Here is a 21,071-nt window from a genome sequence, read left to right as displayed (position 1 = left end):
TGAGGACCGCAGACGCAGAGATCAGCCAAAGAAACTTGATTGAGCAGCAGATGAGAGACACATCAAAGACAGACCATGTAGTTTCTGGAGAATTCTGGTCAGAAGTGGCCTTCATGGGAGACTTGCGGCCATAAAATCCACACCTCCAACATGGGAATAAGGCCAAGCGACTCTACTATGAACACAAACACAGGGACTAGGGTGCAGAAAGATGGCAGCAGGTGCTCTGGACTGATGAGTCAGAATTTGAAATATCCGACTGTGGCAGAAAGCAGGTTGTTTGCCGAAGGGCTGGAGAGCGGTACATGAGTTTCTGCAGGCAACAGTGAAGCACGGTGGAGGTTCCTTGCCATATGGAGTTGGGCAAATTGTTTACAGCACAATAATTGGCCCGAACAGTTACTACTGTCACACAAAACGCTTATGCTGGGCAAGTGAAGATGATGTGATTTGATGGCGCCGATTACAAAGTGGAGAAAGAGAGAAAACAGCGAGGGACGAAGAAGAGACAGGCCGGAGAAAAGTGTGGGTAAGTATTTCTTATCAACAATTACTCGGTGTATTGAAGAAATAATCACACTCGATTACTAAAATAATCATTGGCTGCAGCCCTGTACCTTCATTTTATTAAAGATTTTTCTTCTGTTCACTCACTTTGCATTTTGTAAATTGATAAAATATATTAACATGTCTATTTCAGCATTTTCTTTCACAGCTGCCTTAAACCTTTACACAGTGCTGTACCTTCCGATTCTGCTTTCCTGTTCTTCCCATTCCCATTATTCTCTCTGGTTGTATTAAACAGTTGCAGATAATAATACTAATCAATGAGCATGACTGCTTTATAGTAATATTGGATTTACAGGGATTTTTACCACAATGTGATGACCTGTCTTCACAGGATTATCCAGAAACCAGACGTCCTTTTCTGCTGATATGTTCTACTGTTTTTCTACGTACTGAATTTCTAAGGAATCTGTATCGCCCACCCCTAACCTGAATGATCCCAGACCTTTACTGGGTCAAACCCATCACAGGTGAGATGTCTCTTTAATGCGTGCAAGTCCTCTTTATAAAAAGACAGTCATCTTTCCAGCTCCATATTCTATCTGATCCTAAACCAGCCCAGCTTGAGTTGATTCACAGTGTTGTAATACATTATAGATTACTAGTTACTGGAATAGGATGAATCGGGTCCCCATTAAGAAAGACGCTGTGTGCATTTAGGCACAAGGTACAGCAGCATTACGTCACTGATTATTTGAATCTCCTGACAATCCGACAGGATCGGTCTGCATGAACTGACAGCAGCCTCTCTGATCAGGAAAGTAAATCATTAAAGCACAAACACAGTCTATAGAAATCTATTTACGCATGATCCATCAGGGGAGCTACCGTCTCGTTAAGAGGAGCCGAGCTCCCCTGTAGTTTGCACCCTGCCTACAATCTCGACCATCGGATTCCAGCAACAGGAAATAAATTTACTCTTACTCATGGATTTGTTTTTCTGCTGCTAAAATGTGTTGTAACGCGGTTACTGAGACTGTAGCGGGTATAATATTACCAAATTTTATTCAGTAATGCGTTATATTACTGCGTTACAGCAGAAAGCAGTACATTACTGTATTGTGTTACTTCTGTACTCCCAGCACTGCTGATACAATAAAAAAGGGGGCATGCACACTCAGGCACTTGTGTCTCTTCCTGCCTGTTAAGCTTAATATCATCCATATTTTTAGCTTCTGACTGAGCCTACGTACCATTTCAGCCATAACATCCAGAGGAGAAAAGTTCTCTCAAGGAGGAGGTTCCACTGTTGCACCCAGGCTCCCTGAGTGGGGGGAGAGAAGAGAAGAAATAGAAGAGAAGGGAGGAAACAGAGATTTCTACAGTAAACCGAATCACTGCAGCCTTCTACATATTGCTACGTTGAAATATTATCAGCTTTAATATTTCATATTTACAGTGAGACGTACAGACCTCTGCCTCCACATAATGTAGTTACTAAAAAAAGCAAGTATTTCTGGTGCAGCCTACATGGGTTGATACTGTGTTTCACAGACTACATACTTTAACATGTCAGAATGTAGACATATTGTATTTGGAATACGGTTTGTCTTATATAAGACTTCTACGCTGAGAGTGAGACAGAGTGTTTGTTACATGCAAATCCCATTTATGATTATGCAACATGTTAAACACAAAGCATCAGCATTAATCACATCTACCCATCCACCTACAACAGTTCTCCTCCCCACTTCTCTCCCAGCAGAGAAGAAAGGGTGGGTGGGAGAGGGGTAATCTTTTGTAAATTTTGATATGCGTCACTGTTTATTTATTGTATGTACTGTATGATCCTTCTTGCTGTGTGAGGAAATTCCTAATATTGTGAACTGACTATTAATTCTAGGTCTAACACAAGTTTTCCCAAGGTTATAATCTCTCCAAATGACAAATTACTGGTGTGGTTTATCAAATTAGGCAGAGTCTGCTGTTAGGCTTTTGTTTTGTATAAATAACAGTTTTCTAAACAAAGTTATTAGAGCTATAGCCATCAGCCATACCAACATGTACCCGGTTTCTGCTGACTGAAGCCTACAGGTGTAGGCTTGGTCTGTACTCTGGTCCTAATGAAAAAAATTGAAATCTCAGGGATGCTGTGCTGTAGGGGCTGCCATCCTTCAGGTGAGACGTTAAACTGAGGTCCTGACTCTGGTCATTAAAAATCCCACTGCAATAATCGCAAAGAGCAGGTGGGTTCCCCGGTGTCCTGGCAAATTCCCCACTAGGCTCACTTCATGTGGCCACCTAATCGTACTCCTGAGTAACTGCCTCTATGCCTCCCTCCCGATCCACCTCAGGCTGATGTGTGGTGAGCTTTCTGGCTCAAAATGGCTGCCGTGCATCACCCAGGTGGGTGCTACATGCTGGGGGTAGTGGAGGTAAATTTCTCCCCTTCACTCTGAAGATAAACTTAAGACAGTGACACACACAGAGGCTTTGACCTAGAATTAGAGCTAATCCATAATATATGAACTTCCTGTACACTAACTGCATTCATATTAATGTTCAATAGAACCTGATTACACAGTAATCTTGCTGTTGATGCAACTGGCTGCGCACACAATCCAATCTCTGAGGATGGGTGGGGAGGAGGAGGAGGAGGAGGAGGAGGGGGTAAAAACAAACAAGTAAACAGCTGAAGATCAAAGATGGAATAACAACCAGCAGTTCTGCTCTTTACTCAGCCGACTATGATCCTTGAAATCTTGAGTCACTTGAACACAGGACCATCACAGTGTGCGTCTGTCTAACATACAGAATATATATGGGGTTTAGAGGAGAACTGAAAAAGCAGAAGCTGCACGATGGCTAAAGGACTGAGGAGCTCTGAGGAGACAGGTTTGCTAAATGATACAGTATGATCAACAGTGTTTTCAGTGTATATACAGAAATAAACAGAATATTTAGGGATTATTGGGACAATGCCACATTTCTGTTGTGTTTGCTCTGGATCCCATTACATTGGATTGGAAGTCAATCAGTCACCTGCAGTGTTTGTCTGAATCAGTGTAACGCGAAGGGGGAAGATTATTTAAGTGAAAGTAAATGACAAGGCATCCTGAAATATCAAAATAAAGACTTTTAAAGCAAAGATGGCTACAAGCTTAACTTACACAATTCTGGCTGTCCTCAGTTCCCATTTAATATGTTCAAATTCCATTTAAACAGCTCTTTTTTTGCAGAGAGGACTGGCATCCTTATTCACTAATTAGTGTAAAAATCTCTTGAAGTCCTTTTAAATAATGCAGATGTGACAGAATGGCCTGGTTATTAGAGAGCCCATCCTCTGATCCTTTTGGTGAGGGAAGTCATTGTGCTTCACATTTAAATATAAATCCTACATGAGCAAAATCCTATTGTGGTGTACAGTTTCTTCATTTTCTCACAATTTAAGAACAAACAATGCAATGACATGCCGCTAAAGGACATGAATTAACCTCACGAACTAAGAAGATTTCTCATAAAGACAACTGACACTGTGTGTTTCTCAAGTGAGAAGATGCTGTTTGCTGTCTGGATGCTGCTGGTGTAAACTCAGGGAGGAGAGCTTGGCAACACATGCAAGGCCTTTCTCTTTAGGGAAGCGAACTATAAATATGAGCATAGAAAATTGCTTTCAAAGTAAAATTCATTCTCATTAAAACTACTCAATATAAAAAGGCTGTTGTAGAGAAAGATTTTCATTAACTACATGCACAAGCCATGACATTTAAAGTAATGATCTGCAAACAGATGTTTGTGATGACCGACTTATCATGTTTAAACCTTTTAACGTTTTAGAGGTACTTTCAAATCAAAACTTGAATGTTTAATAAAGAAATGTTCCTTTCTATACAGAGTTTGATCCCAGCTGAAACTACAGCTGAGGCTTGAGCTACACTATCAGACCATCACCTCTCGAGGTACAAAGTGGTATAAGGACAGGCCAGGGCTAGTTGGTTAGCCTGCTAACTATGTAGATATCGCTGCAACACAAAACAGACGTCTTTGAGATGACATCAGAATTGCTGTTGATCATCTGTTAGTTCATATTATACTTTTGGGCTTTTCCCCTCTCCTTTATTAAGTTATATATCTTTTTTTGCATGTAATAGGTTTGCAAAGTGAAAAAGCCCAAAGTCGAGCCAAAATCTCCCACAGAAAACTCTGCTCTGAACTGAAAACAGCTTGTTTGCAGTCCAGCATTTTTCCTTCCATCCCTGTGACGTCACAGCAAAATGCACGTCATAATGCTCGCCAAGCGGCTACTCCGACACGCCCTCAGAAACAGCGAGCTGCAGCACACAGCTCTCCTCTCCCTTCCAAACACTAGCTACCCTCCAGGCAGTCAGTGGACAGAAAGTTGTTCCTGTGATGTAGAGACAGAGCTCAGTTAAAACTTTATGGATGAAATATCCTTTTGTTACAGATTAATAACTCACCAAGCTGGTCGGCAACATGTACAGCTGAACCAAAGCTGTTTACCGGCTTCTCGCTGACCCGCCCTTCTCTGCTTCCGATTGGCTAGTAGTGCTTAACTAGGAACTGAGCATGTGCAACTCCCAACACAGATTTTATAGAGTAAGATGCATCTCTCTGTGGCTAAAACCAAGCGTGGAGCAGCAGCAATGTGCAGTATGACAAAAATATTTAGTTTTTTGAAAATGAAATCATGTAAACCTGTTCTGGTACAACCCCTAAATAAGATTTTGAACTGAAAATGAGCAGAAGACCACCTCTTTAAATGTTTTAAACTAAAATTCTGGCCATATCTTACACATTGCACCTTTAAAGCAGTTCTCAAGTAACTTATAGTACACTGCATATCTATAAAGTTGAGGGACTTTCAACGGATTTAAAAAGAACAGTCAAAATTACAGAAGCAGAGGCCACCTTCTAGTGACTTTAAGTGTTTGAGTCACTCAAACACTGATTAGTACACTTCGCATGATGCAACTTAGTAATTTCTGTAAGACAATACCTGCCTGACGTCCACATCAGTCAAACTCCACACTCCCAGTTTGAAACACAGTTCTTCCTTTAAAACTTGTAGCCCAAGCTGAGACAACCCTGATATCCCGTCTCAGACGTGACACAGCTCCTCCAGAGGCGCTGAAGAGGTTATACAATGATTTATACTACAGAGCAGTATCATGAGTAATCCTGATGACGAGCAAACTGACCTTTATGTTTAAAAATCAAGCAGTTTTGGCACCCACAATGTGTGAACAAAGGAAAGTGCGCCCACTACTTGTAAATCTCTGCTTCTTAATCCTTTAAAAACACAATCAACATATTTCCAAAAAAACAGCAGTGCTGATTGATTGAAGGGGGATCTGTCATCTCTGCAGAAACAACGCAGCAACAAGCCCTTCATCACCAAAAAATGCAGATTACAGACAACTGCAAAACAAAAGCAGCCTCTTGAAGCCGCTCAGTCTACTACTGAATCGTCAGCTCCTCAGGAGGGCATCAAACTGGGCTTCCCAGTAATGGAGCTGATGATATAGTAGGTATCCATGGCGACTACATACCAATTTAACTGCTTCTGAGCATTTTGTGTGGAGACAACTCTATACTCAAGCTAGGATTTCATGGTTTTGTGACCTTGGTGTCCTGTGTGGCTGCCTAAAGCTGTGTGATTGGTGAGTCCGGAGGAAAAAATAGGCCACGCAGGGAAATGCATCTAGAGGCAGGACTTTTCCAGTGAGGCCAGAACTATTAGAAGCACACGTGCAGAAAAGAAGCTATGAACAAAACCCAGCTGGCAGTGAGCACTCAAAGTAACAGGAACCGTGAGTCTCAGTGCCACCAGAAGCCAAAGCAAATGCACTGCTAGTAAACAGTTACATTTGGAGCAGACAGAAACGGTCAACAAAGCACTACTGGCCAAATGCACTGCACAATTACAGCTCTGCACATCTAATTCGTTGCATAACTCCATTTAAAAATGAGAGGGTATATTAATATTGATAGTGCACATACAGAAATGTAAAACAAGCTGCTGTTACAGGCCTGTCAAATGTTTCATTGGGGAGCTTAAATAATTAATATCAGAGAGAATTTTTTAATTTAATTCATGACAATAGTGTCATTTAAATGTACTGTACATTACTTCATTACCTCATTTAGAAATTATTGGAAACATTATATAAATACACAAGTGTATTTGCATCCTGTGACTGCCTCTCTATATAGTCCTTTACATTGTTACTGGTGAAAATTGAGGACGACAAAAGCCAAGTGTGTGTACATATTTTACATAATGTGTCGAACAACATCAACCTTGAGTTGAGTATTGCGGTGTCAGACAAAGTCTTCTTTATTAAATGGTGAAGTGTTGAATCCTCTCATGAATCCTGGTTTTCATTCAGGTTTACTTCTGTGTTATGCGGCGTCACTGCACAAGCTCATCTGTCTTTTTGTTGCTGGCTTTTCTAGTCTCTCTATACAAAACCTTTGTGAATTAAAAATTCATAATCAAAAAGAGTAACAACTGGTCTTGTCCTACCAAAAGTTTTAAGGACATCTCCTCTATAATGGTGGTTTATGGGGAAAATGCCTTTTTTTGTGTCGCAGAGAGTTGCAGTACCGCGAGTGACCACTGGGACAGAATGACTGCATCATACAGGACTGAAATCTTAATGCTGCAATGATCTGTTAAAACTATAGTTTTATAAAGTTGCTATGGAGAATGCTTTAGCAAACACTTTACTCACCACCAAGCTGTGTTTTTGAATTTCACCAACTCCAGAGAAAAATATATCTAGCGTCTAAATGTTTCACTATCTTCACTAGCTAGCTGCTAGCTTTGTCTACTGTTTGGTAAGCAGGTAGTGTACAGTACAGTGGATTCATCAGAGATTTATCAGTGAAATGAGCTGCCTGCTGTAAAAATGGGTTTGATGAGAGAGCCGAGATGGAACCATAAAGTAAATGTGCCATAAAACCAAAATATAAGCTAAAAGAGGCTAAAACAACACAACACTCTGTAGAGCTGAGGAGAACTGCAGAGTTCATAATTCACTGTACAGTCACTTTCACATTACACATAGCATTTGATGTTTTCATAAAGAAAATAGTGTAGCTTTAAAGGATAGGTCTGGATTTTCTAGTTAAAGATTAAGACATGTACCACATAACTGCAACATCCACAGTTTGAATTCCGGCCAGGCAATATCATCCTGGAGCGCTTAGTCAAGACGGCAGCAAGACAGTACTGTGTTTATTTTTTGTTCCCACCCAAGCATGATGGTATATTAGGATTATTAACATGCAGAACGTGTTTCTGTTAGTAGTAGCCACTTAAAAGTTATTTTCTAAATGTTTCTTTATTGCCCAATGTTAAAAGTGATTTCTACACCGCTGATGTCATAACGTAGCGCCATCAAACGTTGAGCTTTTCTATATTTTCTGTTTACTTAATGAGGTCATATTATGCTTTTCCCCCCTCATTTATTGAGATATATGTCTTTTTTGTGCATGTAAAGTGCACTCCAAAGGGAGTTCACATTTCCCACAAAAAACTCTGCTCTGAACTGCTTGAAAACAGCTCGTTTGTAGTCCAGCCCTTTCTACTGCTTTGCTCTGACGTCACAGCAAAATATGCATCATAATGCTCGCCTAGTGCCTAGTCTGACAAGCCCTCAAAACACTGAGATTCAACAAAAAGGTAAAGGGCAGTAGCGTCGCTCCAAGTAGCTCCATTACTAGTTTCACTACATTTCTCAGTAGCTTGATGGCAGCGTCGCTATTTTCTGAATCCAATAGCTTTTCAGTAACAAAGCTCTTTTATTGGCCAAGTAGCGCAGTAGCTTCCACACACGCTACATTTTCTAAAGCATTTCTGAAGGATCACTGAGTGACGCCACCGCCACACACGGACCTGTATGTGCAGCCGGCAGAAGCGCTTCCTGTGACGGTGACATCACGTACCGATCCTTGGGCTGATGTCTGCGACTGCTGCAGGGAATAAAGACACGCGTGATTGAGTTTACTTTCTACTGTGTTAGTTATTGTAACAGCTCTTGTGAGAAGGATCAGGGTCCAGCCTGGACAGCTCGTCCTCTAGTGAGGAGGAAACTTTGATATGTAGTGGCAGCAGTGTTGGGCAAGCTACTTGGAAAATGTAGCAAGCTAAGCTACTAGCTACTCTACATTAAATGAAGCTTCACTACACAGAAGCAACCCCCCAGTGAAATGTAGCAAGCTAAGCTACAGCAACGTGGCAAAAGTAGCTTAGTTACATCGAAGCTACCCAATGAGATGAGATCACTCTCTCTTTCTCGCCCATTGCCATGAGTATTTAGGTTGCAATGTTGCCAGAGCACAAATTCACATATATAAACAATAAAAAACATAATTAATAACGTGATAACTAAGTTAGCTCACTTTATACAAACAACAATGGTTCTCCGTTTGTTGCATGAGGAAATACATTTAGCTGCAATGATATGGCAATAAGTAGGAGAGTTTGTGTGTGTCTGTTTGTGTCACTGGTCTTGCTACCGACAACTGCGTGCACCGTCGCGGTTCCTCGCGGGTCTATTTCAAGATATAATATTCCTTGTGTGGTTGATCAACAGAGGTACATTATCCAAAAGTCCCGCGAGGACAACTCGTCACAACAGCAGTGAAGCTGGGGCTCCGTCTCTTCTGACGCCCCAGGGTCAGGGTCACAATTTTGGATTTATTCACGCACTTTAAGAACATTTATTGAAAGTTTTTTTTCTTTTACATGTTATTTACAGCATTAAACGTTGAAATGTAGATTTTAATAGGCAGTATATTACCTTATTTTCAGAAAACTGGTAGTTCTATGTAAAATCGGACGTTGAGCACCCTCATATCGCCAAAATGGCATGATCCTTGTTTCGCTGCGAAGCTTTGACTGCGAGATTGACAGTCGAATCAGGCTCCGCCCATCGAATCTTCGCCTATTCGGGGTCAGCCCTACACCAGGCTTGTTACTTCTGGTCTGATACAGGGACTTATTTTTATTAATCTATTTATTTATTGTCTACTGGCAAGCAGTGAAGGAGCTCAAGGTAGCTACATCTTTTGGCTCAACAGATATGCATAATTGTGTATCATCAGCGTAGCATTGGAAGTTAATATTATGTTGATGATTTGACATAGAGGTAGCATGTATAGTAAGAACAACTCCCTTGTGCATCAACAAAGGTTATGTTAGGTTTCTTCAACTCATGGTCCCTGAGACGAACATAACATTTTCTTCATGTAATGTATGTTCAGAACCAATATAGAACACACTTTTAGAGGTCAACCCAGTTCTCAAGGCAGTTTAAGAGATTCTCATGGCTTACTGTGTCAAATGCTGCATTTAAATCTAAGATTTTCCTCAAAGCAGACAAAGCACAGTGGGTAAAGGCCACCTGATTTTCGGTGTACATAATACAGGTAAGAAGCTCAATTCTGAAAGTCAGTATTCATCCTCTGCTGCACTGCTCTATGTCAACAGTCCCAGTATGAGAAGGCAGTGGGCATGCTGGGGATTCCGCGCCAAGACTAAAGATCAGCCTTTTTCCCCCAGCAGATGCCAGTCACTGCAGGAGAAGGCCTCAGACAGGCGGGGTGGGCGAAGACAGAGGAGAGGGAACATAAAAGAGGGAAGAGAGAAGGGAGAGGAAGGGAGTGGGAGAGAGATGAGAAAGTTTGGAAGCACAACAGATTGTCATCCACCGCCTCCCTCCCATCCTCTGTTTGTCTTTGTACTCTATCTCACAGTCATAGCTTTCCACCATCTTTACCTCCCTCCTTTGGTCTCTCTCTCGTTCTCTCTCCCTTTATAAGCCCTTCAGGGCTGATGAGCGATTGGACTCAGATGTCCCTAAGTTTGACTTTGATCACTGCAGATGACAAAACCCAAAGCTGTGTGTGTTTCTCCCTCCCTCTCTCTCCCCCTCACACACACACACTTCCTCCCTGGGCCCTGTGTCAGAGCGGAGATAAATGAGCAGCAGGAAAAGGGCCATGCTCTCCAGAGATTTGACGGTGAAATTGTACCGAGCGAGGCGTCAGCAGAACTCGGGTTTTCTATTTCTTTTCGGTCTGATATTCTTCCATTTATCTTCATTATGATAAGGTGTAGGTGGACTTTGCTTAGGCACCTCCTACATTTCCTAGAATGACTTTCAACAACCCCACCCCAGAGAAGAGACATACATCTTACGTGCTTTAATTTCAATTAGTAAAGCTCGTGAATCTGGCCGCCACCCTTCAAGCACAAGACACAGAGATGCACGCGTGGTTTTGGTTAAATGTTGAATAGGTCATCAAATCCCATCTCATGTTTAAAGTCAGCGTCTGACTTTTTAAAATATTGTCTGATCTGTCCCCAACCATAAACAAATGCTTTAACATTACCTAATAGGGTTGAGCGATATCTACAAAATCTACAAAACCAGACAATGTCTACACTGAAACTTCGGGATGGACGATGGTATCGGGGGCGAGCGCGGTCGTCTTATGTGCATGTGTTCACTCCCACAGACTTCACTCGGTTAAAACCTTGGTAGCTATGAGCAGCAGTGAACATACAGGGTGCAGATGCTGGTTTCGGTTGTTTGATAGCATTAACAAGCCCACAAGTGACTCACCTCCTGCCGTGATAACGAATTACGGGTAGAAAAATATGGATAAAAGACGAGTTGTGTCTTTTAGATGACTTTATAAAACGTGCTGCTTTTACCTATTAATAAAATGCGTTAACCTGCCTTTTCTAGCCAACTACTGAACATGAAAGCAGGGTATTAATTAAAACCATTATATTACATTATTTCATTCACTTCAACAACAACCTCTACAAGCATCAGCAACTTGTAGTACAAAACACAAACAGCCCAAGAAAACCAATCCCAGTTCTCATGGTCCTAATGATACCCCCATATGCATCACATTGCTATCCACAGGGGTGAGAAGATTACAGCAAACACATCTTGATGTGCCAGGGACTGTGTATCAACAGCTGTATTGGGACTGCAACAGCCAATTACATTTAGGGAACATCACCTGTATGGCAACCATGAAAAAGAAGCCTGATGTGCCCAAGTCAACCAAAGATCAGCAGCATGAATGCAATCTTTCAGTCATTATTTATTTAAGTAGCACTCCACCCTCTATCATGTGCGTCAACTTACTACTCTCCAATTTGCATTTCAGTAGGTTACAGGCTTTTTGCCAAGTTACTGGTTTTGTTTCTGTAGACGTAATGTCTCCCAGTTGACTGAACTGACCAATTACAGATGCAGAAGGGAAGGAAATAGTTTACCTGATGGAGAGATCGCCACAGAGACAGTGAAAGAAAAATTCCATCAGGTTTTCACATTTGCAATACATTCATACAGTATCAGTGTCCAGGTCACCTCCTTCCAGAAATACACCCTCTCATTCGGAAGTGTAACAAATTGGAAGTGAAGAACAGAAAACAGCTGAGGAATTACTCCCTGACCCCTGACCCCATTCAGATTACCATCAGTACATTTCCACATCAGTGACCTGAACCGTTCAACTGAGCATAAGAGGGCTTCTGCAGTGTCCAGTAAACAAAAAGAGGCTGGGGGAGTAGACGGATGGCTGTCCAAATTTATATTCCTGCAAAATCTTTTTAAAAAGGCAGCAGAGAAAAGTGTGGCGTGATGCACGACACATAGCAGGTGCAGGCTGTAGAACCGTCAAGCATTAATTAAACATCTCTAGGTAAATGAGATGGTCCACCCACCTACTGTATACGCTTACACCTGACATTTAGGTAAATTAGCCAACAGTAAATGCCATTCCTCGGTTGCTCAGATTGGGATGTCACAGATAAGAGAAGCAGCAGCTGAAATTATATGGTTTCATAAAATCCCGTCACTGCCTCAGTCACCAGGTCACATCCAAACCGAACAGCTCTCTCTGAAAAGAACGCCTCTCCGTCTGACTGCTGAGGTTCACAGTATCACAAAATCCAATATTTACCGGAAAATTTGTATTCTATATTAATTCAGGTTCTGAAACTGCCGGACAACTGACAGTGATCCAGAACGTCACAGTAATCCTTTCTGTCTTTCTATTTCCTTTAAAATAAAAAATTGGAAGCTTTGTTCCTGTACAAATTTCAAAAAGAGCTCCATCCCAGGCTCACTGAGATCAGTGAAGGGATTTCCAGTGCTCAAAGTATTAGTTGATCAACTAATCAGTTAGTTGCTGGAAAATGAAGCAAAAAAAGCTTGATGACAGATTAATCATTTTAGAAGGTATCAAGAAACAATGCCTAATATTTGCCATTTTTCAAAAAACATCACCTTGGACCCCAGGAGCTTATGATAGGTGTTTGTTTTTCCCTCACTATTTTCGGACATTTTTTGGACTGAACGATTAATCGATAAATTAAAAAAAGAGATCAAGGGATGAACTGCTAACGAAAATAATCATTAGCTGCAGCCCAAGGGAGTTCATTACCAGGATCATTATTTTCTATGAATAATCATTACAGTAAAGTTAAAGCCTGAAAACTCTGAAAATACCTGAATAAATTTTTATTAATTTGGTCTCAGTAAGTTCACTTACTGGACTAATCCAAATCTCTACACATCACTATAGAAATAGCTTTTCAATGACCTTCCAAATGACGTTCACGGTCTGACACAAAGCGCACTGACTCAACAAGTCGAGGTGCTGAACTCTTATTGTGGCTGAAATGAATAGATGTTACCAACACTAAAAAAAGAATGAGTCATTTTAAAAACAAACCTGTACAGTAAGTCTTATCTCGAGACGAGGTGACGATGATCCAACACAACATGTGTTAACAACAAGCATCATACAAAACATTTCCATGACTGAGTGAAGAGACGTAAGGTGAGGTCTCACAAGCTGTAAGTGAGACAAGGGAGGGACCGATGGAATAATGGGGGACGCAGACAGAGAAGACTGAGTACGTGTCTTTTTTTGGGAGGGGGGTTCAGGCTGGGTCAGAACATCATTAAAAATAAAATTTCAAAACTACATTTGTCGAGCAAATTTCAGACACCGAGATCAATTTTTTGTGCATTTTGACACACAAATGTGCACCGTTGACCAATGAGTAAGCAGTCTCAACAGTGCTGAGGTTTGAGGGAACGTAGAGGAGAAGCACCAGCAACTTCTACCCTTCGAGTGTGGACGTTCAGAACAACCATCAACACATTTGCTTTCAGATGTTCAGACGTGGTCGGACAACACTTTGCATTAACTCGTTTTTTTCCAGAGAGCCTGAATAACTATTATTGAAGTGAAGTTACAATTCTGACAACAAAATGGCAGAAGAGGTAAATGGCCCAGTACAGCAATCTTGCCTGACTAGTGTTAGGATGTTACCAGTTGGCTAGGCTGTTAGCGGTTAGCTGTTACAGTAGTTTTCCAAATAGCTACACCAGCAAGCTTATAGGACAGAATATTTCACAAAGACACGCCTTCGTACTACACAAGCTGCCACACCACTGTCAAAAACAAGATATGAACCTGCACACCAAACTGCCCAAAGTGCTTCCTGTCGTTAGGGATCTCAGGATAAGGGACCCTCTATAAAGAGCCTTATGAGTAGCGACTAATCACTTTGTTATACAAGTTTAATGGTCAATTAGTGTTAAAAAAACAGTCTCTCTAAATGTGTCATATGCTCCCTTTAAAATGTTTCAAGCCCAAACTGGCTCTTGATCAGGTCCAGAGGAATCAAACAGACCCAGGTCTGTGTCACTTAGGACAGTGTTAGTCACTGTGGATTAACAGAAAAGAGACGTTTAACAAAAGGTTGCAGATATTGTTTTACAGGTCAGTCGTAAGCCATTCATTAGAACGCATTTTGGGTTGCCAGATAGTGGCTGGTGTTTATCCTCCTACAGAAGGATGCTGGCTTTGTCAATGCCTTAATCACATCAGGAAGATGACTGCAATAGACCGACTGACCAAGATCTGGATAAGTGCTGCAGAGAAGGCCTGTAATCAACGACTGTTTCCAGTATCATTCAAGCTGCTGTTAATTTCCTTAATTAATCAACTGATAGTCTATATTAAATGACAGACAGTAATGCTGTTTTAAGATGTCCTGTTTTGTCTAACCAACTGTCCACAGCTCAAACATCAGTGTATCTTAGAAGGCTGGGATGAAGTGGCCAGTGAATTATTCACTAATGACTAATCAATTAATTGTTTTAGGTCTCTATATACTCAAGCATTGGTGGAATACAGTAAAACCCTAATTACAGATCACTTACTCCTGATAACGGATTATTAGTTGCACCTGTTTGACAAGTCAAAATATCCATTTGAAAAAGGTTTATTCAACTTTAGTATCAAATGTTCACCCTGCTCCTGTGTGTCTCCTAGTTTGGGAACCACTCATTATAGCAAGACTCATTAGCCATTATGAATGACTTTGTTAATTACATTCATTTTTATGAGTCCAGCCAGAGAGAATCTTTAACACCTGGTAACCAAAAGCATTTTCAGCTCTGAAAAACATTGTTTATTAACCATTGATGATACTTTTTAAATGAACCTTTATAAAATGCGCCTTATGTATGGACAGAAATTTAATTGGATATTAGATTAGTTTTATCCAACAAGATGTAGCCTGCTCCAGCCCTGGAGGTTTAGTACAGAAAAGTACTAAGAGGTATATAAACTCACTTTCAAGTCTCACAAAGAAGTCCATGCAGTATTACTACTCGCTACACTGCAGTATTGTGTGTGTATAAGGGTGGTGTAAAGTAACAAAAGCCGCACGCTTACCTTGGACGTCGTCCCTGGTTCCAGTCCTGGTTAAGTCAGACCCTTTTATTCCCCTCGCCTTGCGCTCCTCTCTCCTTCTTCTCTCGTTCAGTTGCGCCTAATGTCGCCTCATGCCTCCGACTCTCCGAGCGCACCGCGGACGGTGGACCAGCTCTGCCGGGGAAAACTTCCACCCAAAGTGTGGAGCTGTGGACGGAAGGAAAAGAGCAGCGCCGAGGGAGGGAGAGGAGCGAGAGGCAGCGGGCGCGTTTTAAACCTGATCTCCCGCAGAGAAACCCGACTGCTGGCGCGCTGAAATTCAATCTGAGGCGACAGACACCCAGCGCGGCTCCGAGCAACACATCTCCCTGCCTGACACGGAAACAGAGGAGAGAGCTGGGAGGTGGTGGGGAGGGGTGGGGGCGATTATTATAAGGACACCAAGAAAGCGCCTTCCGACAAGACAGGTGGATGTGTGCCTGTGGACATCTTTGTCATTTCTGTCACCCCGGGCCAAAGAAATCTCCCTGAAAGTGCACATACCGTAGATTTTAAAATTGAATCTGAAATTCAAGCTCAGTGTCGACACGTTGGTGGCCTGTAGTCTGGATTCATTATGGTTATAAATAGCAAAAATACAGTGAAGCCTGCAGCACTTCAATATAACATCTGGATGATTGACTTAAGGCATAATTGACGAAAGCCGATTAAGAGGGAATTTTTAGTGTCTTAATTTAAGATTCATAAAATATTGATGACAGCCAAAGAGGCTCAACAGGGAACACAGGTGGTTTACATGTTATTAGGATAAAACCACCAGACTGTCCAAAAACACAAAGGCTGAATTCCCTTTAAACCCATTGTGGAACAAAATATCCAACGAAGCTCCTCCTGATCCAGGCTGGGCAAAACGGCTGAAATAATTATCTAGCCTAATATAAATATTTTGGATTCTTAGTTCTCCAAACTAAAACTAACAAGAGTTTGCTGCCATGCAATAGGTTCTCTGTGGCCGTCCTACCGACCTACAGCAGTGCAGCTAAATCAGAGCAGATAGACTAAAGTTGATTTCATTTAATTTAATGACCACACAGCCAGGCTGGTGGAATTTGTTTCCAGTACAGCTTATTGATACAGGTTCCAACATTTAGACAATAGATATTTAGACATATAAAGTAACACACACGTACATACAGACACCACATTACTATATATAATACATAATACATGAGGGGTCATGCTTAATCCACTGTCCTCAGCGTTCAGAGATCAGAGTTCAGAATGTGCATCGCTTTTGGAATAAAACGGTTTTTAAAGCGAGTTGTTCTGCAGGCTATTGTCCTGTAACGCCTCCTAGAGGGCAGTAGTTTGAAGGCGAAGCGTGCTGGATGGGAAGAATCAGAAATGATCTTGTGGGCTCCGCATAGTGTCCATTTGTGATAGAGTGATTCAAGGGATGGTAAGGGTGAACCGATAACTTTAGATGCTCTGTTAATGATACGCTGTAATTTCTTCCGGGAAAACGAGTCAAGGCTGCCAAACCAGACCGTGATGGATGAGAGGAGGATGCTTTCGACGATGGCCATGTAGAAGCGGAGCAGGAGATGAGACCTTGCTCTAAACTTCTTAAGCTGTCGTAGATGAAAAAGTCTTTGCTGAGCTTTTTTGTAGATCTTATCTGTGTTGATAGGCTCTCGCATAATGTTTACCTCATTAACCATCTTGTCAACAAACATGCTCACAACAGCAATGTTAACATGCTGATATTTAGCACATATAATGTTTAAATCTTGTTCATCTTTGTTTAGCATCAAAACATTTGCTAATAAGTTAATCTGAGGCTGTTTGGCAGAAAAATAAAAATGGTTACCTGATGGCTGAGGGATCAACAAAGTTATTACAATTCACCCTGAGGGGGACACAAATGTGTAATTTGACAACAATCTAACCAATATTTGTTGAGATATTTAACTAAAAATTATAAATGTCAACCTAAAAACATCTCCCAGCGGGAGCAGGGGGACAAAGTGATCTCCTCCTGTGTTGTGTTGAGGTCAAAAAGCCAAACCTCCAACATGGAAACAAGGCCACGCAACGTAACTATGCACGGAAACAGAGGCAGCAGGTTGGGTAAGAATGAACGAGTACCGTCAGGGAGGCATCTGATTGTTTTTTTATTCGCAGCTTGACAAGGACCCCAAACATACAGCTAAAGTCATTAAGATCTATCCTTCAGCGTAAAGGAGGACTCCTGGAAGTGATGGTAGCTCCCACAGAGCCCTGATCTCAACATCATCTAGTCTGTTTGGGATTACATGAAGAGAGAGAAGCAACTGAACAAGTTTAGAACAACCTACCTTCAAAAACTATGTGCAAGTGTACCTAGAAGAACTGATTCTGAACTGAATAGGTCTATTTTTAAAAGCGTTAATGCCTAAAACTTTTACACAGCCCTGTGTATCGTATATCGTGGCATTGGCCTAAAAATATAGAGATTTATAAGCCGTATCGTCCAACACAAACCCATTTATGTACCAAATACATTGACACAGACAACAGTGGTTATGTATTCAATTTTGGATCAAAATGATTGCTAGGGACATCCCTGCTAAATTCTACGCCCCTTGAATTCATCTAATAGTTGTGGTATTTGACATGTCAGTGAGGACTGACTGTCTTTGGCATTTCTGTAGTGCAATTTCTTCTTCTTAGCGATAGACATGTGTTAAGCTTATATCGGTTGAAATTACCAGCCGGCTGATTTATGAGCCGCGGCTCTACGGTATTTGTTTTTAAATTACAACTGAATGAGTTGTAATAAATATGAAATAACGGGAGCTGTTAGCAACTGTGGCAGTTTTATTTAATATAATAAATAGTTTTACTAAACTAGCACTACAGCAGCAATTAAGATTAAATCTGACGGAAGACCAACGGCAAAACTGGAGCTGGGCGTGGAGATGAAAAAGGGGTTTTGGACGTTCAATGAGGAAAACTAGATCCATACAGAGTGGCTAGCTGGTAGCGCCAAACTCAACTGACTCTGTTGTTGCGGAGGACAAAAAGCCAGTGGGACATTCTATAACTTGGTTACTGACCACGTCGCCACCATGACAGACAGGAGAACGCCGTTCCTTTTCAGATAGGAGGAGTGAAATGTCTCCTCCTTCTCTCTGAACTTAACTGAGCTGCAGCTCTTTGTGCGGTTTGTGATGTGGTTATGTCGTTTGTTTTGCTTTGCCTGCCTGAATGAACAGTCCGCTGAAGTAACCTTATTGTTTTTACTGCGGTTATGTACGCATAGATAATGAGCTCCGGACGGCACCTGCCACAGGGCCCTGGGCCAGGCTACCTGACTAATTCTCTGCTGGTCTGCTGTGATCTTGTGTTCTGAACATCTGGCCAAGCATTAAATAAGAAGTATGCAGGCCTATTAGATACATGCACCACTGCTACTACTGCAAATGTCTTTGTATGTCGATTTTACAGTTCAGAGACGAAAAAACACAACAACAAGGTTCTAATGAAGAATACTTGATGTCTAACGGAGGTGAACAGACGACATCAACACCACCGAGTGATGGATATTTCCGGTCCTGTTATTACTGCTGTGTAGAATGGGCTGACCTGAGACAGGATATGTCAGACTGATTCATCTACCTGCCCTTTGTGCAAATTGTCTGTCTGCGACTCTCCTCCTCTCTCTCTCTTTCACCTTTACTTCCTCTACTGTCCCTGTGTCTCCCGGAAATATTGGAGACTAGCGTGCCCCCTGCAAATAAATGGTCATTACCATGACAACCACGCTACAAGCTGGAGTGGGATGATGCTGATCACGGTAACAGTGGCAGGCAGCCAGACCAACAGCCCGGCTCTACCCCAGGGGCAAGCTAACGTGTGAACTCCAGGGTTTGGGACTAGGGTGTGCACACGCCGACTTTTATTTCTAGTTCCTATCCACAGACAGCAGCTCAACACGAAAGACACCCAGTCCCAAAAGTCCAGCCCTGCCCAAACATCATGTTTATCACAAACAATGCTGACATTTAGGGAAATACACATCTTAGGTTTCAGGCTGAGCGTTAGAGAAAAAGATCGCTACCACTCTCATGTCTGTGGTGTTGAGTAATATAACATTTATATTTTGCTACCATGCCCTGCATTTTGTTACATATGTGCCTGCACATTGTGTTAATGACAATACAGTTGAACTGAACGCTAAACAAAGATGGTGAACATTTAACCTTTTTGTGAATCATTTAGCTCAAAGCGCTGCGCCTAAAGCTTAGGACAAACCTGAAACCTACAAAGACTGGACAAACCACAAATTGTTTCCACGGTTACACAGATGTTTTAGTCTTAAGACAACAGGAAGGAGCACAAACCTCACGACTGAGGGAACACACTAGTCAAACACACTGAACGGCGGTCAGTAACAACTGGAGCTCTGCAGGTAAACAAGCCCACGAATCCATTTGTCACGTGTATCTGAACAAATACTGCAATGGAACTGGAGGTGAGTGAGCCTTGTAAAACTAAGCTAACTCCAGGTAAAGCTATTTATTTACTGGTACGTCTCCCTCCAGCCGTTGTCTGTCGCAAATCTCAAACATGTCAAACATCTGCATGAGAAAGACCGACAGCCTTCAGATTACACTCTTTATCTGCCAGCTGTCAACAAGTGACCCAGAACAGACCGGGTCCACATTGGCCCCATCAGTCTTCACGTCCAAATCATATTCATAAATCGGCCAAACCATCGTAATGGGTGGCCCCGCCTTCAGTCCAGCCTCACAGGGCCGCCAGCGTGGCTGTGGATCTTTTGGTTACATCTTTGTTTGTGAACAGATTAAACAAATGCGACACAACATGTCCATTTGTGAACCTTATTGCTAGATGGATATTTGATCTCTGGACAGAGTCAGGCTAACTTCTATGCCTAGCTGAGCTAAGCACTTCCTGGCTCTAGCTCCATATTTACACACTCAAATGAACCACCAAAATCTGCCATAATGATGAACCTGCATGGATCCAGCTCTGCGTAGTGAATCATGGGACACGTGCCAGATATTTTAAGTATTTCATGAAAATGTTCTAAAAGGTCTCCCACAGATAAATCCTTTGAAACGTCCCTGGATCCACACACACACACACAAAAAACCCACTAATCACTTGTTCCTCAGCCAACGGCCACATTTTAATTGAAATATGTTAACAAGTTTTGAAAATATCCTGCTAACTAACAAACAGACGTGACCGGAAACATGACCTCTTTTGGCAGAGGAAAACTGAAAGGCAGAAGGTAAAAACTAACATTTAGTCAGCAAAATACAACCAGAGTAAACTGTGAAACATTCAACATTTTGGACTTAACCAAACATTTCCACACTTCCTTTCAGACATTAGCACTCTCTTGATGACACTGGCAGCCTCTAATGTCTCTACTATGGAGGATTTTTAATCAACTTGCTGGGAGACTGCTGTTAGATCATTTCTATATTTTCTAGTGAAGTAAAAGGCAACACTTACAGATCAGTTTTCACCTTTCTGTGAAATGTCTTAGCCAGAGGCAAAACGTAATCCCCACCACGGCCTTACTTATGTAGAAGTTTTTCCAATAATCTGATAATTGATCCTTTAAATGCTCTACCTTGATATGCTGCAGGAACCAGGCTCATTTTCACTTTGAAGCATGTGTCGCTTTCCCCTCATGTCTCCAGCAGGCACTCATACCTTAGCTTCCAGTTTCACACCTCAGGCCTTGTCCTGCACAGATG

The 21,071-nt window shown here is 41.8% G+C and overlaps 1 protein-coding gene across 4 annotated transcripts in view; it reads right to left on the bottom strand.

The window, feature by feature from the left end:
* LOC119890328 (SH3 and multiple ankyrin repeat domains protein 2-like) overlaps positions 1-15,676 on the bottom strand; it is a 236,178-nt gene extending 220,502 nt beyond the window's left edge. For 2 of the 4 annotated variants that reach the window (XM_038701540.1, XM_038701541.1), the window contains exons 1-2: positions 15,316-15,676; positions 1,761-1,831 (exon numbers count right to left, since the gene is read on the bottom strand). In XM_038701540.1, coding sequence (XP_038557468.1) covers positions 1,761-1,772 — 12 coding nt within the window. In that variant the 5' untranslated portion in view covers positions 1,773-1,831; positions 15,316-15,676. The remainder of the gene's footprint in view (positions 1-1,760; positions 1,832-15,315) is intronic. The other 2 variants (XM_038701543.1, XM_038701544.1) reach the window with 2 other exon arrangements.
* Positions 15,677-21,071: the final 5,395 nt, after the last annotated feature.

The sequence above is a fragment of the Micropterus salmoides genome, unplaced genomic scaffold, assembly GCF_014851395.1.
Source record: "Micropterus salmoides isolate LMB-PRFRI ecotype aquatic unplaced genomic scaffold, ASM1485139v1 Ms_hic_scaffold_6, whole genome shotgun sequence".
Lineage (NCBI taxonomy): Eukaryota > Metazoa > Chordata > Actinopteri > Centrarchiformes > Centrarchidae > Micropterus > Micropterus salmoides.
Note: the sequence above shows the minus strand (reverse complement) of the source record. Positions and strands in the feature narration are given on the sequence as shown.